A 19,272-nucleotide genomic window follows, 5' to 3' on the forward strand; every position below is an offset into this window, starting at 1 on the left:
TTGTTGTTGTTATTGTGATGCCTGGGATGCCATGCTGCCCTAAGGTTGGGGTTTTCTAGCAGCCGGTTTTACCTTCGGGCACGTGCACGGTTAGTTGTTCGGCCGTCAATGGGGGGGGGTTATGCCCCGTTGGCGTGGTGGTTGCAGCCGGGTCGGCTATTTTTTTTTCACAGGGGGGGTAATGTAGAGGAGTAAATGGGGAAGTGGCGTCACTTGTGCTGTCCAGGGCGATGACGTGATGTCATGCGATCGGGGCAGCAGAGTGACGTCAAGGCTCCTCAATGATAAAAGGGGGACCCTGTGACGTAAGCGGGGTCGTAGCTGGAGAATAGGGTCAGAAAAGGTGGGGAACGGGGAGCGAGGGGCAAGAGGGTAGAGATAGTGGAGAGCACAGTGCCAGGCGAGACGTGGCCGTGCTCCTCGGACGGCCGTGTTGGTTGATCCCACGGCCGGCGCAGAGGAGACAGCACAGGGCAGCCGGCTGTGTCGGGACCTAGCCCGGGACCCCTAACCCCTGGGGAGTTGTTCACCCCTATGTATTGTTAAAGATTTGTAATAAAAACTTGGCGGAAGCCCTTACCTTAGCCTCCGAGTGAGTCGTCCGGAACTCCTTTACAATATTATTAGTTAGTATTAGTAATATTAGTTAGTATTAGTGTACACATACTAATATTAGTTAGTATTAGTGTAAACAAACTAATATTTGATAGTATTAGTGTACACATACTAATATTAGTTAGTATTAGTGTACACATACTAATATTAGTTAGTATTAGTGTACACATATTAATATTAGTTAGTATTAGTGAACACATACTAATATTAGTTAGTATAAGTGTACACATACTAATATTCATTAGTATTACTGTACACATACTAATATTAGTTAGTATTAGTGTACACACACTAATAATAGTATTAGTGTACACATACTATTATTAGTTAGTATTAGTGTACACACACTAATATTAGTTAGTATTAGTGTAGACATAATAATATTAGTTAGTATTAGTGTACACATACGAATATTAGTTAGTATTAGTGTTAACAAACTAATATTAGTTAGTATTAGTGTATACATACTAACATTAGTTAGTATTTGTACACATATTAATATTAGTTAGTATTAGTATACACAAACAAATATTAGTTAACATTAGTGTACACACACTAACATTAGTTAGTATTAGTGTATATATATAAATATTAGTTAGTATTAGTGTACCCAAACTAATATTAGTTAGTATTAGTGTACACATACTATTATTAGTTAGTATTAGTGTACACACACTAATATTAGTTAGTATTAGTGTACACATACCAATATTCGTTAGTGTTAGTGTACACACACTAATATTACATATTATTAGTGTACACATACTAATATTCATTAGTATTAGTGTACACACACTAATATTAGTTAGTATTAGTGTACACATACTATTATTAGTTAGTATTAGTGTACACACACTAATATTAGTTAGTATTAGTGTACACATACTAATATTCGTTAGTGTTAGTGTACACACAATATTAAATAGTATTAGTGTACACACACTAATATTAGTTAGTATTAGTGGAGACATAATAATATTAGTTAGTATTAGTGTACACATACGAATATTAGTTAGTATTAGTGTTAAACAAACTAAAATTAGTTAGTATTAGTGTATATACTAACATTAGTTAGTATTAGTGTACACATATTAATATTAGTTAGTATTAGTATACACAAACAAATATTAGTTAACATTAGTGTGCACACACTAATATTAGTTAGTATTAGTGTATATATACTAATATTAGTTAGTATTAGTGTACCCACACTAATATTAGTTAGTATTAGTGTACACATACTATTATTAGTTAGTATTAGTGTACACACACTAATATTAGTTAGTATTAGTGTACACATACCAATATTCGTTAGTGTTAGTGTACACACACTAATATTACACAGTATTAGTGTACACACACTACTATTAGTTAGAATTAGTGTAGACAATAATATTAGTTAGTATTAGTATACACATACTAATATTAGTTATTATTAGTGTAAACAAACTATTAGTTAGTATTAGTGTATACATATTAATATTAGTTAGTATTACTGTACACATACTAATATTATATAGTATTAGTGTACACACACTAATATTAGTTAGTATTTGTGTAGACATAATAATATTAGTTAGTATTAGTGTATACATAATAACATTAGTAAGTATTAGTGTACACATACCAATATTCGTTAGTGTTAGTGTACACACACTAATATTACATAGTATTAGTGTACACACACTACTATTAGTTAGTATTAGTGTAGACAATAATATTAGGTAGTATTAGTGTACACATACTAATATTAGTTATTATTAGTGTATACATAATGATATTAGTTAGTATTAGTGTACACATACTAATATTAGTTAGTATTAGAGTACACATACTCATATTCATTAGTATTAGTGTACACATACTAATATTAGTTAGTATTAGTGTACACACACTCATATTAGTTAGTATTAGTGTACACATACTAATATTAGTTAGTATTAGTGTACACATACTAATATTCGTTAGTGTTAGTGTACACCCACTAATATTATATAGTATTAGTGTACACACACTAATATTAGTTAGAATTAGTGTAGACATAATATTAGTTAGTATTATTGTAAACATACTAATATTAGTTAGTATTAGTGTTAACAAACTAATATTAGTTGGTATTAGTGTATACATACTAACATTAGTTAGTATTAGTGTACACATATTAATATTAGTTAGTATTAGTATACACAAACAAATATTAGTTAACATTAGTGTACACACACTAATATTAGTTAGTATTAGTGTATATATACTAACATTAGTTAGTATTAGTGTACCCACACTAATATTAGTTAGTATTAGTGTACACATACTATTATTAGTTAGTATTAGTGTACACACGCTAATATTAGTTAGTATTATTGTAAACATACTAATATTCGTTAGTGTTAGTGTAGACACACTAATATTACATAGTATTAGTGTACACACACTAATATTAGTTAGTATTAGTGAAGACATAGCAATATTAGTTAGTATTAGTGTACACATATTAATATTAGTTCGTATTAGTGTACACATACTAATATTAGTTAGTAATAGTGTACACATACTAATATTCATTAGTATTACTGTACACATACTAATATTAGTTAGTATTAGTGTACACACACTAATAATAGTATTAGTGTACACATACTATTATTAGTTAGTATTAGTGTACACACACTAATATTAGTTAGTATTAGTGTAGACATAATAATATTAGTTAGTATTAGTGTAGACATAATAATATTAGTTAGTATTAGTGTACACATACGAATATTAGTTAGTATTAGTGTTAACAAACTAATATTAGTTAGTATTAGTGTATACATACTAACATTAGTTAGTATTTGTACACATATTAATATTAGTTAGTATTAGTATACACAAACAAATATTAGTTAACATTAGTGTACACACACTAACATTAGTTAGTATTAGTGTATATATATAAATATTAGTTAGTATTAGTGTACCCAAACTAATATTAGTTAGTATTAGTGTACACATACTATTATTAGTTAGTATTAGTGTACACACACTAATATTAGTTAGAATTAGTGTACACATACCAATATTCGTTAGTGTTAGTGTACACACAATAATATTACATATTATTAGTGTACACATACTAATATTCATTAGTATTAGTGTACACATACTAATATTAGTTAGTATTAGTGTACACACACTAATATTAGTTAGTATTAGTGTACACATACTATTATTAGTTAGTATTAGTGTACACACACTAATATTAGTTAGTTTTAGTGTACACATACTAATATTCGTTAGTGTTAGTGTACACACAATATTAAATAGTATTAGTGTACACACACTAATATTAGTTAGTATTAGTGGAGACGTAATAATATTAGTTAGTATTAGTGTACACATACGAATATTAGTTAGTATTAGTGTTAAACAAACTAAAATTAGTTAGTATTAGTGTATATACTAACATTAGTTAGTATTAGTGTACACATATTAATATTAGTTAGTATTAGTATACACAAACAAATATTAGTTAACATTAGTGTGCACACACTAATATTAGTTAGTATTAGTGTACCCACACTAATATTAGTTAGTATTAGTGTACCCACACTAATATTAGTTAGTATTAGTGTACACATACTATTATTAGTTAGTATTAGTGTACACACACTAATATTAGTTAGTATTAGTGTACACATACCAATATTCGTTAGTGTTAGTGTACACACACTAATATTACACAGTATTAGTGTACACACACTACTATTAGTTAGAATTAGTGTAGACAATAATATTAGTTAGTATTAGTATACACATACTAATATTAGTTATTATTAGTGTAAACAAACTATTAGTTAGTATTAGTGTATACATATTAATATTAGTTAGTATTACTGTACACATACTAATATTATATAGTATTAGTGTACACACACTAATATTAGTTAGTATTTGTGTAGACATAATAATATTAGTTAGTATTAGTGTATACATAATAACATTAGTAAGTATTAGTGTACACATACCAATATTCGTTAGTGTTAGTGTACACACACTAATATTACAAAGTATTAGTGTACACACACTACTATTAGTTAGTATTAGTGTAGACAATAATATTAGGTAGTATTAGTGTACACATACTAATATTAGTTATTATTAGTGTAAACAAACTAATATTAGTTAGTATTAGTGTATACATAATGATATTAGTTAGTATTAGTGTACACATACTAATATTAGTTAGTATTAGAGTACACATACTCATATTCATTAGTATTAGTGTACACATACTAATATTAGTTAGTATTAGTGTACACACACTCATATTAGTTAGTATTAGTGTACACATACTAATATTAGTTAGTATTAGTGTACACATACTAATATTCGTTAGTGTTAGTGTACACCCACTAATATTATATAGTATTAGTGTACACACACTAATATTAGTTAGTATTAGTGTAGACATAATATTAGTTAGTATTAGTGTAAACATACTAATATTAGTTAGTATTAGTGTTAACAAACTAATATTAGTTGGTATTAGTGTATACATACTAACATTAGTTAGTATTAGTGTACACATATTAATATTAGTTAGTATTAGTATACACAAACAAATATTAGTTAACATTAGTGTACACACACTAATATTAGTTAGTATTAGTGTATATATACTAACATTAGTTAGTATTAGTGTACCCACACTAATATTAGTTAGTATTAGTGTACACATACTATTATTAGTTAGTATTAGTGTACACACGCTAATATTAGTTAGTATTATTGTAAACATACTAATATTCGTTAGTGTTAGTGTAGACACACTAATATTACATAGTATTAGTGTACACACACTAATATTAGTTAGTATTAGTGAAGACATAGCAATATTAGTTAGTATTAGTGTACACATATTAATATTAGTTAGTGTTAGAGTATACAAACAAATATTAGTTAACATTAGTGTACACACACTAATATTACTTAGTATTAGTGTATATATACTAATATTAGTTAGTATTAGTGTACCCACACTAATATTAGTTAGTATTAGTGTACACATACTAATATTAGTTAGTATCAGTGTACACATACTAATATTATTTCTATTTGTGTACACATACCAATATTAGTTAGTATTACTGTACACATACTATTATTAGTTAGTGTACACATACTAATATTAGCTGGCGTTAGTGTACACATAGTAATGTTAGTTAGTGTTCATGTACAGATACTAATATTAGTTAGTATTAGTGTACACATACTAACATTAGTCAGTAATCATGTACACATACTAATATTAGTTCTTATTAGTGTACACATACTACTATTAGTTAGTATTAGTGTACACATACAAATATTAGTTAGCATTGGTGTACACATACTAATATTAGTCAGTATTAATGTACACATACTAATATTAGTTAGTATTAGTGTACACATACTAATATTAGTTAGTAATAGTGTACACATACTAAAATTCATTAGTATTAGTGTACACATACTAATATTAGTTAGTATTAGTGTACACACACTAATATTAGTTAGTATTAGTGTACACATACTAATATTCGTTAGTGCTAGTGTACACACACTAATATTAGTTAGTATTAGTGTACACATACTATTATTAGTTAGTATTAGTGTACACACACTAATATTAGTTATTATTAATGTAAACAAACTAATATTAGTTAGTATTAGTGTATACATACTAACATTAGTTAGTATTAGTGTACACATACTATTATTAGTTAGCGTTAGTGTACACATACTAATATTAGCTGGCGTTAGTGTACACATACTAATGTTAGTTAGTGTTCATGTACAGATACTAATATTAGTTAGTATTAGTGTACACATACTAATATTAGTCAGTATTCGTGTACACATACTAATATTAGTTCTTATTAGTGTACACAAACTACTATTAGTTAGTATTAGTGTACACATACCAATATTAGTCAGTATTAGTGTACACATACTAATATTAGTTAGTGTTAGTGTACACATACAAATATTAGTTAGCATTGGTGTACACATACTAATATTAGTTAGTATTAGTGTACAGATACCAATATTAGTTAGTATTAGTGTACACATACTAATATTAGTTAGTGTTGGTGTACACATACTAATATTATCTGGCGTTAGTGTACACCTAATAATGTTAGCTAGTGTTCTTGTACAGATACTAATATTAGTTAGTGTTAGTGTACACATACTAATATTAGCTAGTGTTAGTGTACACATACTAATAATAGGTAGTATTAGTGTACACACACTAATATTAGTTAGCATTAGTTTACACAAACTAATATTAGTTAGTATTAGTGTACACACATTAATATTAGTTCGTATTAGTGTACACATACTAATATTAGTTAGTAATAGTGTACACATACTAATATTAGTCAGTATTCGTGTACACATACTATTATTAGTTAGCATTAGTGTACACATACTAATATTAGTATTAATGTACACATACCAATATTAGTCAGTATTAGTGTACACATACTAATATTCGCTAGTGTTATTGTACACATACAAATATTAGTCAGTATTAGTGTACACATACTAATATTAGTCAGTATTATTGTACACATACTAATATTAGTTAGTATTAGTGTACACATACTAATATTAGTTAGTATTAGTGTACACATACTACTATTAGTTAGTATTAGTATACACATACCAATATTAGTCAGTATTAGTGTACACATACTAATATTAGTTAGTGTTAGTGTACACATACCAATGTTAGTTAGTGTTCATGTACAGATACTAATATTAGTTATTATTAGTGTACACATACTTATATTAGTCAGTATTCGTATACACATACTAATATTAGTTCGTATTAGTCTACACATACTACGATTAGTTAGTATTAGTGTACACATACCAATTTTAGTCAGTATTAGTGTACACATACTAATATTAGTTAGTGTTAGTGTACACATACAAATATTAGTCAGTAATAGTGTACGCAATCTAATATTAGTTAGTATTAGTGTACGCAAACTAACATTAGTTAGTATTTGTGAACACATTCTAATATTAGTTAGTATTAGTGTACACGTACAAATATTATTTAACATTAGCGTACACATACAAATATTAGTTAACATTAGTGTACACATTCTAAAATTAGTTAGTAATAGTGTACACTTAATATTATTTAGTATTAGTGTTCACAAACCAATATTAGTTAGCATTAGTGTACACATACTAATATTTGTTAGTATTAGTGTACACACACCAATATTAGTTAGTATTATTGTACACATACTAATATTAGTTAGTAATAGTGTACACATACTAATATTAGTTAGTATTAGTGTACACATACTAATATTAGTTAGTATTAGTGTACACATACTAATATTGTTAGTATTAGTGTACACACACTAATATTAGTTAGTATAACTGTACACACTGCTAATCACTTGTGAATAATAATAAATAATAATATTACCACACTAACTTGACTATGTGTGTGTGTGTGTGTGCAGTGGTAGTGAAGAGTGGTGATGATGCCAGCACCACGATGTTGACGCCACTCTCAAATCCACACACAGACATTGTGTGTCACAGCCTCGCATACTCTCACACCCATACACAGACATTGTGTGTCACAGACTCGCACACTCTCACACCCACACACAGACATTGTGTGTCACAGACTCGCACACTCTCACACCCACACACAGACATTGTGTGTCACAGCCTCGCACAATCTCACACCCACAGACATTGTGTGTCACAGCCTCGCACAATCTCACACCCACACACACACATTGTGTGTCACAGACTCGCACACGCTCACACCCACACACAGACATTGTGTGTCACAGACTCGCACACTCTCACACCCACACACAGACATTGTGTGTCACAGCCTCGCACACTCTCACACCCACACACACACATTGTGTGTCACAGCCTCGCACACTCTCACACCCACACACAGACATTGTGTGTCACAGCCTCGCACACTCTCACACCCACATACACAGACATTGTGTGTCACAGCCTCGCACACTCTCACATCCACACACAGACATTGTGTGTCACAGCCTCGCACACCCTCACACCCACACACAGCCATTGTGTGTCAAAGCATCGCACACTCTCACACCCACACACAGACATTGTGTGTCACAGCCTCATACACTCTCACACCTACGCACAGACATCGTGTGTCACAGCCTCGCACACTCTCACACCTACGCACAGACATTGTGTGTCAAGCTGGATGAGCGCCTCCCCACGCCGTGCGCATCCTGAGGGGGGGGGGGGTGATTTGACCAAATTTCACCACTCTCGTCGGTGCGCGTTGTCTATGTTGGGGATCGTGAACGTAGAAGCGTAGAGGTATAGTATAACAATGGTTCACGCTGCACTGCCCTCTGCTGGTGTGATGTGTATACATTCGGCACGAGAGAGACAAAGGCGGCCGGGCGTGATGCTGGCCACCCACTCCCTCGTGTGCCGTGCCTACCTTCCTAGGTGCTGCTATTCACTAACAGCACTTGCCCCAGTACCCAGCAAAATGGTTCAGATGAATGTTGAAACTTTTAAACTAATTTTATTTCAGCAGGTAGAACCCACTGATCCATGTCGCTCTCTTACAGAGTCTGCGTCTCTTCCCATGGTAGCGTGGATTTTTCCCTGGCTCCTCGCGTTTTTCCCTCCACGTTTATAATAAATTTGCGTTCAAAGGATTTGGTTGCTGCTGTAAATATCCACGTGATGAGCCACTTCGTAGAGCTGTCATTTGTGATATGTCGCTTCCGAAAACAGAGCGACAAGGTTCAGTGGGTTCCTTACCTGGTAAAAATAAAATAAAATGTTGTTGAAGGTGGGGAGCACAGAAGTGCAGTGCAACAGAGCGGGACATTGCGGGTGCAAGACTGAGGAACTCACAGACGAGAGGCAGGAATCTGTTCACGACCTTTTCAAGGGAGCGGATCGTGATGACGTCCAGTGAAGTGGGAGGTGGGGGTGCAGATTCCTTTGGGATCTCTCTCCTGGGACAACCACCAACAGCATCACACACAGCCTCGTTTAACCACAGCCATGGAACACTCAGCATCCATAGCACACACAGCAAGTGTCTAACACGTAGCCCTTGTCTCACACACAGCCCGTGTCTCACACACAGCCCGTGTCTCACACACAGCCTGTGTCTCACACACAGCACGTGTCTCACAGACAGCCTGCATATCTAAAACACACAAACACACCCTGTGTCTAAAACACAAGGCCCGTGTGTCTAACACGCACAGCCTGTGTGTCTAACATACACAGCCCGTGTGTCTAACATCTACTGTGTTGTGAGTGTTTAACCGTGAGACATTGAGGATCTGTACCTGCGCGTCTCCTCCAGGTGCCCCTGTGGAAGAGAGAGACAGGGATCATGAGTGACGTCTCTAACCTTGGATCACGAGCCGCCTGCCACTGCCCACTCTGTTGTTCTGGACACCCAAACGGCGTCTCCACAGAGGCGCTCCCCACCTGCAGGAAGGCGAACGAGTCCCTCTCGTGCTGCAGGGTGCGCAAGCGAGCGGCCGCCGCCAGGAGCTCCCCGATCTCCTGCTTGTGACGAGCGATGTCCTCGTCGATCCGGGACAGCAGCTCGCGCTCCTTCACAGCCACGCGTTGGAGAGCCTCCTTCTCATCCTCGTCCAGAGCCTTCTTTAGGCGGGCGAACTTGCCCGTGATGCGACTCCTGATCCCGGCTACCGATTCCTGCGGAGACGCGAGGACCACGGTTGGCCCCCTGAGCCATAAGCCACTCCGTGTGTGCGTGTGGGCGCCGGGGTGGCGAGGAAATGTTGACTCCCTCGCCTGGTATACCGCAGGTCGGGTTCAATCTTGATCCTGACGCCTGTTTATTTGGAGTTTGTTCTCTCTGTAGTCGTATGTATTTTTCTCCGGGTCCCCCGGTTTTTGCCTCCACATTTAGGGTCAACGTCGCGCGTTTAGAGTATTTGGTTGCTATCAAATTCCACGTTACAATCAGCCGCTTTGTTGAGCTATAATTTGTAGTAGCCAGGTCGCTTCTGAAAAAATAACTATGTAGCTCAGTGGAGCTATTCCTGGTAAAATAAAAATTAGTTTAGTCTATGGGTCTCTACGGGTCTCTAGGCCTCTCTCGGGGTCTCTCTATATGTCTCTGTTTATCTGTGTGTCTCTATGGTGTCTAGTTATCTCTATGGGTCTAGTATGTATATGGGTGTCTATGTATCGATATGGGTCTCTATGTATATTTTGCAACTGCTATATATTTCCACATGATAATGATATCAGCAATTTGGTTGATCTGTAATTTGTGATTGCCAGGTCGCTTCTGAAAAAGAGCTACACAGCTCAGTGGGCCTAACCTGCTAAAATAATAAAATAATATTCCCTCGTGGTGAATCATGCCCCAGTGATGAGGCGCCCATGGGACTGAGTCGATCCATGCCAAGGGGGCAAGAGGGGTTCCGCTCTCTTCTTGTTTCTCCCCTAGAGGGCGCTGGGGTCGTGGATGTTGAGACACGGGCACTCGGAGTCCGGTGGGAACCCCCTCGTGGGTCTGACGAGATGTGGGGAAATGTTAACTACCTCGCCTGGTATGCAGGGAGTCGTGGGTTCGATCACGACCCTGATGCCTGTGTGGATTTTTCTCCGAGTCCTCCGGCTTTTCCCTCCACATTTAGAATCGGTGTAATCCAGGTCGGGTTTTCCCATAAATCCGACTTGGGTTTATAATCCAAGTGATTCCTTATCTGTTGTGCACAACCGACAGAGCCCAAGAGAGCATCTCCGGGTTCAAGTATGCGTTTAGAATACAATATTTAGAGTATTTGGCTGCTATAAATTTCAACTGATAAGCCATTTCATTGAGCTATCATTTGTGAAATTCAGGTTCCATCTGCAAAAGAGTTACAAGGCTCAGTGGGGCCTTAGCTGATGATGATTGCTTGTGTTGCGATCGAAACGTCGTGATATTTTTATTATTTTCTCAACGGTTTTACTTAACTGGACTCCTATGTTTGTCGTGGTCAAATCTTGTAATCAACATTTTGTCTACTTCCTGTTGTGCAATCAATTCCAAATTTAGCACACCTACTCAGATCCGGTGACAATGCATGCCTGTATCAAAATCGGCATCAATTAATCAATTAATTGGCTCTTTTAAAGCAATTAACTTTTTGTATGGATGGCTTAGTTTAATATCAATTTGTGCAGGTCAAAAACGCCACGGTCCCTAAAATCTGGAATCGCCTCGCCCAAGAAGCAGGCGCCACGCAACTCAGGCGCCAAGCGTCTCAGGCGCCAAGCGTCTCAGGCGCCAAGTGTCTCAGGCGTCACGTGTCTCTTTTGTCATCAAGTTGTCGTCCACTTCCCGTTGTCCAATCGAGTTATTTACTTTTTAATGCACTTTAAAATAAAAGTTAAAAAAAAAAACTTTTTTTAAGGAGTTTATTACTCACTTTATTTCATTTTATTGTTATTAAAAATATATATTATCTACGTGACTTTACCGAAAGACCCAAAGAATAAGAATTCCTTCAGTCATGAAAGCTTTATGTCAAGAAAATATAAATAGTTTAGTCTGTGGCTCTCCATGTATCTCTAAGTGTCCCTATGTATCACTATTTGTCCCAATGTACATCTATGGGTCTCTATGTATCTCTATGGGTCTGCTGCTATATTTCACGTGATGATGATGATGCCAGCCACTTTGCTGAGCTGCTATTGTTTGTGACAGCCAGGGTCACTTCTGAAAAAATCTACACAGCTCAGTGGGGCCTTAACTGGTAAAATAAAAATAGTTGTATTTTAAATAAACTCCGGTGACGCGATTAGGGACGGTGTGAGGTGCAGCTGTGCGGTGTTCGTGCCTCTGCTTCCGTTCCGGTGCGCGACCTCCCGTGCAGTGCAACAGCTGCACCACAGCTCCACCCCGACAATCCGTGACACTCTCGACACTTTTTTTTTCCCACAGGAGTTGAAGACGCAATGCCGAGTAACCCGACCTTGCGGCAGACTCGCCAATGCGGTTATCGAATGCAGTAAATGTGGAACCCCCTTGTAGTTAATGTTGAGTTCAAAAGTGAATGATTTAATTAAGAGGTATCACAGTTATGAAGCTGCACGAAGTTCGCTTGAATAAATTTTGACCTCCACGACTTCCACACTGAGTGGAGATGACGGGGCTCAAAGAGCCCGGCCCGGACACGGTACCTGCGCCTCCTTGCGAGCGGCCTCCATCCGCTTCACGGACTCCTCCGCCTCCTTCCTCTTCTCCTCCACCGCTCGCGTCTCCTCCCCTACGCGCGTCTGTAGTGAGAGACGAGACGTCACCAGGGGGAGACTCCAGCCCCCTGAACCACCCCTCACACCGCCCTTCCATCCACACCGACCCCTCCACAGGGAAGGCCCTCATCTCCACGCTGCCTCTCTACGGCGACTGAGATGGGGGGAACTCGGAGTGGGCAAGCTGATGATTCATTGTAGCAGCAGCCACTGGGAGCCGTGCTGGCTTGGTGGCCATACCGACTCGGCCCCAAGAGCCCATGTGCCCACAGCTGTCTCGTTTAGAAGATAAATTTAATAGAATTGTCTCTCAGGTGGCTGTGATATCAGTCTCACATCTCTATCCACTCAATTCCTTTACACGAGAATTATGTTTAGTGAGAACCTAGCATTCAATACATCTTAAGGTCGTTTCCTTAAACAACAAGCAGGAGATGTCTACACAGGCAGAGACAGAGAATCATAACAGAGCATGAACACACAATTGTTTTTTTTCACAACATGTTGTACAGCCCAGTGACAGAATTGGTCAGATCGTGTTGCGGTGTCTCACTCTGAGGGCCTCACCTTCCGTGTCTCGTGCTCGTCCTTCAGCGTCAGGACCTTATGTCCTGTGTGTTTTCCTGTGATGGTGCAAGTTGAGCAGACCAGCCTGCTGTCTACTGTGCAGTAGAATTCTAGCTCCCTGCTGTGCTCCCGGCACCGTCGCTCCTCCAGGTTCGCGATGGGAGCCACCAGGAGGTGTTCTCTCAACCTGGGATTCTCCACGTGACGCTTCAAGTGCGTCACACAGAAGGACATCTCACATCTCAGGCAGGTCTTCACTGCAGGAGTGTGGCCATCACCGCAGATGTCACACATGACAGCTGCGGCCATCCCGACTCCAACTCTGAGCTGTTCCGCCAGGTTGGCGAGGGCCACGCTCCTCCTCAGCTGGGGTCGCACAGGGAAGGTCGCTCGGCACTGCGGGCAGCTGAAGCTGCTCGCCGTCTCCCAGGCGGCCTCCAGGCACCGCAGGCAGAACGAGTGTCCGCAGCTCAGCGTGGAGGGGCAGACGAACGTGTCCAGGCAGATGGAGCAGCGCAGCTCACTATCCGCACTCTCACTGGGAGTCGTGCTCGCCATGACTCATGGCTTCGCTGGGATCGCTCACTGTGTGGCTCAGAGAGACGCTGGACCAGGACCTTTCTCTTATAGCGACGGTGAAGAAGGAAGTAAAATACTTAAAATATTTTCATTATCGTCACTGATATCACGAGACACTGCCTGGAATGTGAACCCGCGCCCCGAGGTGTGCAAACAGCAGCCTCAATGTGAACACGGCTACTGTACACACCTTGACATTTATAGAAATTAGTGCTGTTGTTAATATAAATCGGTGAGGCTCAGCTGCGGTGGCTCATTCGTGAGATGAGTGTCGAGAGATGAACTTCTACAGCAAATTGGTGGCAAGATGTTATCTCCCTCGCCCGGTATACAGGAGGTGGTGGGGTTTGATCCCAATCCTGACGCCTGCTTTATATTTAAAGTTTGCGTCTCTCTCCGTGGTCGCATGAATTTTTCTCCGGGCCCTCCGGTTTTTCATTCCACATTTACAATCAACATCACGCATTTAGAATAGTTGGCTTTAACACATTACCACGTGATAAGCCATAATTTGTGGCCAGGTCGTTTCTGAAAAATAGCTACACAGCTCAGTGAGCCTTGCCTGGTAAAATTAATATATATAGTTGGCATAGTTGTAGATATCTCATGATGTCCTGTAACTCTATCTCCGTGTAATTACCCCAACGTGACAAGTTGCTTTAATGTCATCGTGGCATCAGAAAAAAAATGTGCGTGTAGGCTCCCGTGACAGATCCTGGAATGTTGAGACTTTTGCTAGCAGTGTGAATCTGTCACCAACTCTACCTGCCTCCATCACCCACTGCTGGCGATGTCGCCGTCTCTCACTCTCACCTTGTCCGGGACTGCAGATCCCCGTGCCGGCCATTCACAGCCGCACCCACCGCTTACTTCAGCTGCGTTGTTTCACATTCACACACACGGCTACTCAACACGCATGCACACGCAGCAACACAGATGGGAATCGGAGTTTCCCATGATTGTAAAAAATAAAATACACATAAAACTAAACTATTTTTTGCAATTACTCTTTGTTTTTATCGGTAAAGTCACGTATAAATAAGAAATAATAAAATACCATAACAGCGTATGACGTTTCGGTTGCAACACAAGCAGCCATCATCAGGTACAGAAGAGCTAAATTTATTAGAGAGGGGAAACATATAACCTCAGATGTATATACAGACACCCAAGTAGGGGGAACTGACACAGATAGAACAGGGGACACAGAGATAGAAGCATACCAGACAAACAGGGTTTAGCAAAATTTTGGAAACCATGTAAAGCAACACAGACGGTCGGTCAAAACACAATTAACGCATAGTCCAGTTGATCACGCTATTTCAAAGATTGCTAAATTGCAAGTTAAGTATGAAACTCAAAATACAGACCGCACACACACACACAGACATCCAAGTAGAGCGAACCAGCACAGAGACAAGCACACAGTAAAGTTGCCTTAAATAGGCAGAGAAGGTAAGGCTGAGAGACAATGGGACACAATTAGCATGAGGTATGCATGGAGCAAAGTGGGGCGCGGCAGCACACAATGGGACAAAACAGCCTGCTTTGAGGCGCAGTGGCTCCAGGCCAGGCAGGCAGCGTGATCCGCCGCGGGTTTTGCAGCCAACAAATCCTCGCAGCGTCCCGGGAGAGCCGTTTAGGTGACAGCTCACCCTTCGGGTGCCAAGCAGCCCACACCCGGCTATGCTTTCAGTTACACTCACACAATCACACACTCGCTCACACACTTACACACTCACACAACAACCGCCATTCGCCACGAAGTGGCGGTGACGTCACCATGAAGCTTGTGCCAGGCCACTCACACACATACTCATTCACTCCCTCACACACGGGCCTACGGTCTCTCTTTCTAACTCACCACTTGTATGCAGCCGTCTGTGGACTCCCGTACATGAATCTGCGTGTTTCTAGTCTGTGTCTCTAGTATGTATGTATTTTTAAAAAGTCATCTGTGTCCCACCTGTGTTTATCTATGCCTTTTCCAAAAAAATTATATTGGGTGATATTGCGTATTTTTTACGTAACAGTTTTTTTTTATCTCCATATTTCTGGATTTAGCGCGGTAAAAAAAAGTCTTAATACGAATTACGTCAATTATACACGACCAGAATAATTTGTATTCCAGGGGTAAAACCAGAGCCTGCCCAACCGCCTTTGTCTCCCCAGTGGCACCCCTCAAAACCATTTACGGCCTTCGGCCGGGAAAGTCACGAAATTTGCACACGAACGACGCATTCACGGAAGCACTCGATGCTCCGTTTTATATGAAACATCTTTTAATTGTATTGTTTCGAATTATAAAATTATGTTCCTTAATTAAAAGCTTATGTCATTTTACATCTGGAAGACTTCATTGAAAAATAAATTTCGTGTGAATTTTCTCTCGTCGTTAAGTAGATGTCCTTGCTGGGGGTTTGGACTTTCACCTGGTTGGGATTGTGGGATCGAGATAAGGCGACATAGAGCTGGCCGTGCGAGAAGACCGCCATCGGCAGATCGATTCCAACGTAATCTAAAGTCTGTCCCTGCGACTTATTGCTTGTAATAGCGTATGCGGGGAGAATGAGAAATTGTCGGTGGGGGCCAAGTCGATTCTGGGAATCAACACCGAATCGCCTCGGTTACACTCAGAGATGATCAGCTCCTTGATTAAATTTCTCGCGAGCTCCTCGACAATCAATCGCGTGCCGTTGCAAAGTCCTTTCTTTGAGTCGAAACTCTGCAGAAGCATGATGACGCCCTTCTTCAGCAGCAGGACGTGTGGTGGCATTCCCGATAGCGTCTGTTCGTTAAGAAACTCGACTGGAAAATGCAGTGTCGCTAGGATCTTCGCTCACGACTGAATCGGCGCTGTAGTAGATGGCGGGCTTGCCAGGCATCTGCCCGATGATTTTGTGGTTATTTAGAGTGTCTGTGCATTGCCTCATACACCAAAACAAGGGAATTGTGTATGGTCGCGTTACCATGAGACAGCCTATTGTTTTATTTCAATCACGTGATTGTTAGATTCGATCTTTGCTCTTCTAACCATACTCTTTGGTTTTATTCGGTAAAGTCAGGTAGGTAAAAAACTAATTAAAATAAAATAAACAATTAAAACACGACGTTTCGGAGGCAACACAAGCTTCCGTCTTCAGGTGGAAACAGTCACAGCAAAAAATCGCTGACTGTTTCCACCTGAAGACGGAAGCTTGTGATGCCTCCTAAACGTCGTGTTTTAATCGTTTATTTTATTTTAATTTGTTTTTTTTACCTACGTGACTTTACCGAATAAAACCAAAGAGTATGAATTATTTCAGTCACGAAAGCTTCAAATCTAGAATTATTCTAACCATTTGATCAGCATTTATTTTAAGAACCCATATTGCTACATGAACACGATAATTGTGATATTTGCGGTTTGTTTTCTTTCAATCGTAAAATCTTGCAAATCTGATCGTTGATGCCTTCTAGACATTTGAAAAGAATACAAATGTTTTTGAACACGTATGCTGACATTGATACTGTTGTGGGTTAGCCTGTAAGTATTGTTTGATCAAGTGATCGTGAGATTCGATTGTGTTGATACTTCTAACCATTTAATACGCGTATTTTCGGACACGCATTCCGTACGAATATTGCGATTTTAGGGTCTGCCTATTTTTAGCACGTGATCGTGAATGTTAGCCAATACTTTTTTTCATTCAATACGGATTGAGTAGGTATATTTGAATGGATATTGTTGTTGCTGTTAATTCCTGTTGATAACAGTTCTGCATATTAGAGTAAGTTGATATTAAAGTTGCTTAGATTAAAAAACAGGTTTCGGAGTGCTTCTTCCCTAAGCTCATGCATCATTGTCGTGATGACGAACTGTCTTCTGCGGTGAAATCTTAATCCTGAGACCTGCCATAATTGCACACTTAAATGTCAAAGCAAGAATCATAAACTCAGAGAGAGAATCATTGATATAATCACGATTGGTGAAACATACCCCGAGACGAGAGTCAATAATAATCTAACCACAATAACTGCACACACAAACACATAATCACTAACACAATCACACACGCACATAATCACACATATCCCTAGACAACACAATCGCATACACACACTGAGCTATGTAGCCCCTTTCCAGAAGCGACCTGGCCACCACAAATGAAAGCTCTACGAAGTGGCTGATCGTCACTGTGGACATTTATAGCAGCAGCCAAATATATATTGACACCCAAATAGATAGAGACCCATAGAGATACATAGACCCATATGGACACACAGATATACAGAGATCCATGGAGATACCTAGACACCCATATAAATATATATGGATACATAAAAATACATAAAGACCCATAGATATAAATAGAGACCCATATATATATACACACACACTAGACCCATCGTGACACATAGATACATATATAGGGACACATAGATATACAGAGACCCGGAGAAAAATCCACAAGACCACAAGAAGAGAGAGATACAGGCACGTGTGACCCGTGCCCACTGTGCCTCGATCTTTCCTGGCCGTGACCATTATCGAGCACACAGGGGGGGTGGCGGTTATCAATAAATGATTAAATCAAAGTTTTGGATAGCACTCCTGCGGAGTTTTCCTTGGCACCACTGCGTGATCCTCCTCCTTGTCAACTGCGGCACGACTCTCACCTCTCTCTCCCAACGCGGGCCACGTGCACACACACCACACAGACTCACAACACACCGAAGACATTCTGAGGGGTTGACGAGGCTCCAAAACGGCATCTGTTTCTTTGTCCAGCTCCCAGCACACAGGTGTAGTAGCGTTTCACGCGAACACTTTCAGCTTTTCTCCTGTGTAACTTTATTTTGTCGCATCCCGCACGGATGCTCCTCGCACTTAACACCACGCAGTCTTGTTCCGAACTCTCTCTTGCTCCACTAGCCTATCACTTAATACTCCGCTAGCCTGTTAGTGAATACTCCGCTAGCCTGCCACTTACTACTCCGCTAGCCTTTTACTGAATACTCCGCTAGCCTCTCAGCCTTCTCTCACACCTCCAACCTCATCCGTGCCCCCATCTGGGCTTCAGCGAACACCACTGGAAAGGACAAGGTGTGGAGGGCGAGGTCCCAGGCTTATTGTCTCCGGCTCTTGTTCTCTTCGTTCCATCAGCTCCAACCAACTCAACCCCGTGTTCTCCGCACACTCCTTTATATCCCCCTCCTCATTAA

The 19,272-nt window shown here is 39.1% G+C and overlaps 1 protein-coding gene across 1 annotated transcript; it reads right to left on the minus strand.

The window, feature by feature from the left end:
• Positions 1 to 268: 268 nt before the first annotated feature.
• LOC116957989 (E3 ubiquitin-protein ligase TRIM47-like) lies at positions 269 to 16,103 on the minus strand. Its single transcript, XM_032980450.2, has 4 exons — positions 13,489 to 16,103; positions 12,850 to 12,945; positions 9,987 to 10,365; positions 269 to 321 (listed from the first exon to the last, which is right to left on the minus strand). Exons 1-4 carry the CDS (start codon positions 14,044 to 14,046, stop codon positions 269 to 271), a joined length of 1,086 nt encoding a protein of 361 aa, XP_032836341.2. The 5' UTR covers positions 14,047 to 16,103.
• Between the last annotated feature and the right edge of the window lie 3,169 nt (positions 16,104 to 19,272).

Source organism: Petromyzon marinus (genome assembly GCF_048934315.1).
Source record: "Petromyzon marinus isolate PM22_M1 ecotype Great Lakes invasive population chromosome 68 unlocalized genomic scaffold, UKy_Petmar_22M1.pri1.0 chr68_unloc.1, whole genome shotgun sequence".
NCBI lineage: Eukaryota > Metazoa > Chordata > Hyperoartia > Petromyzontiformes > Petromyzontidae > Petromyzon > Petromyzon marinus.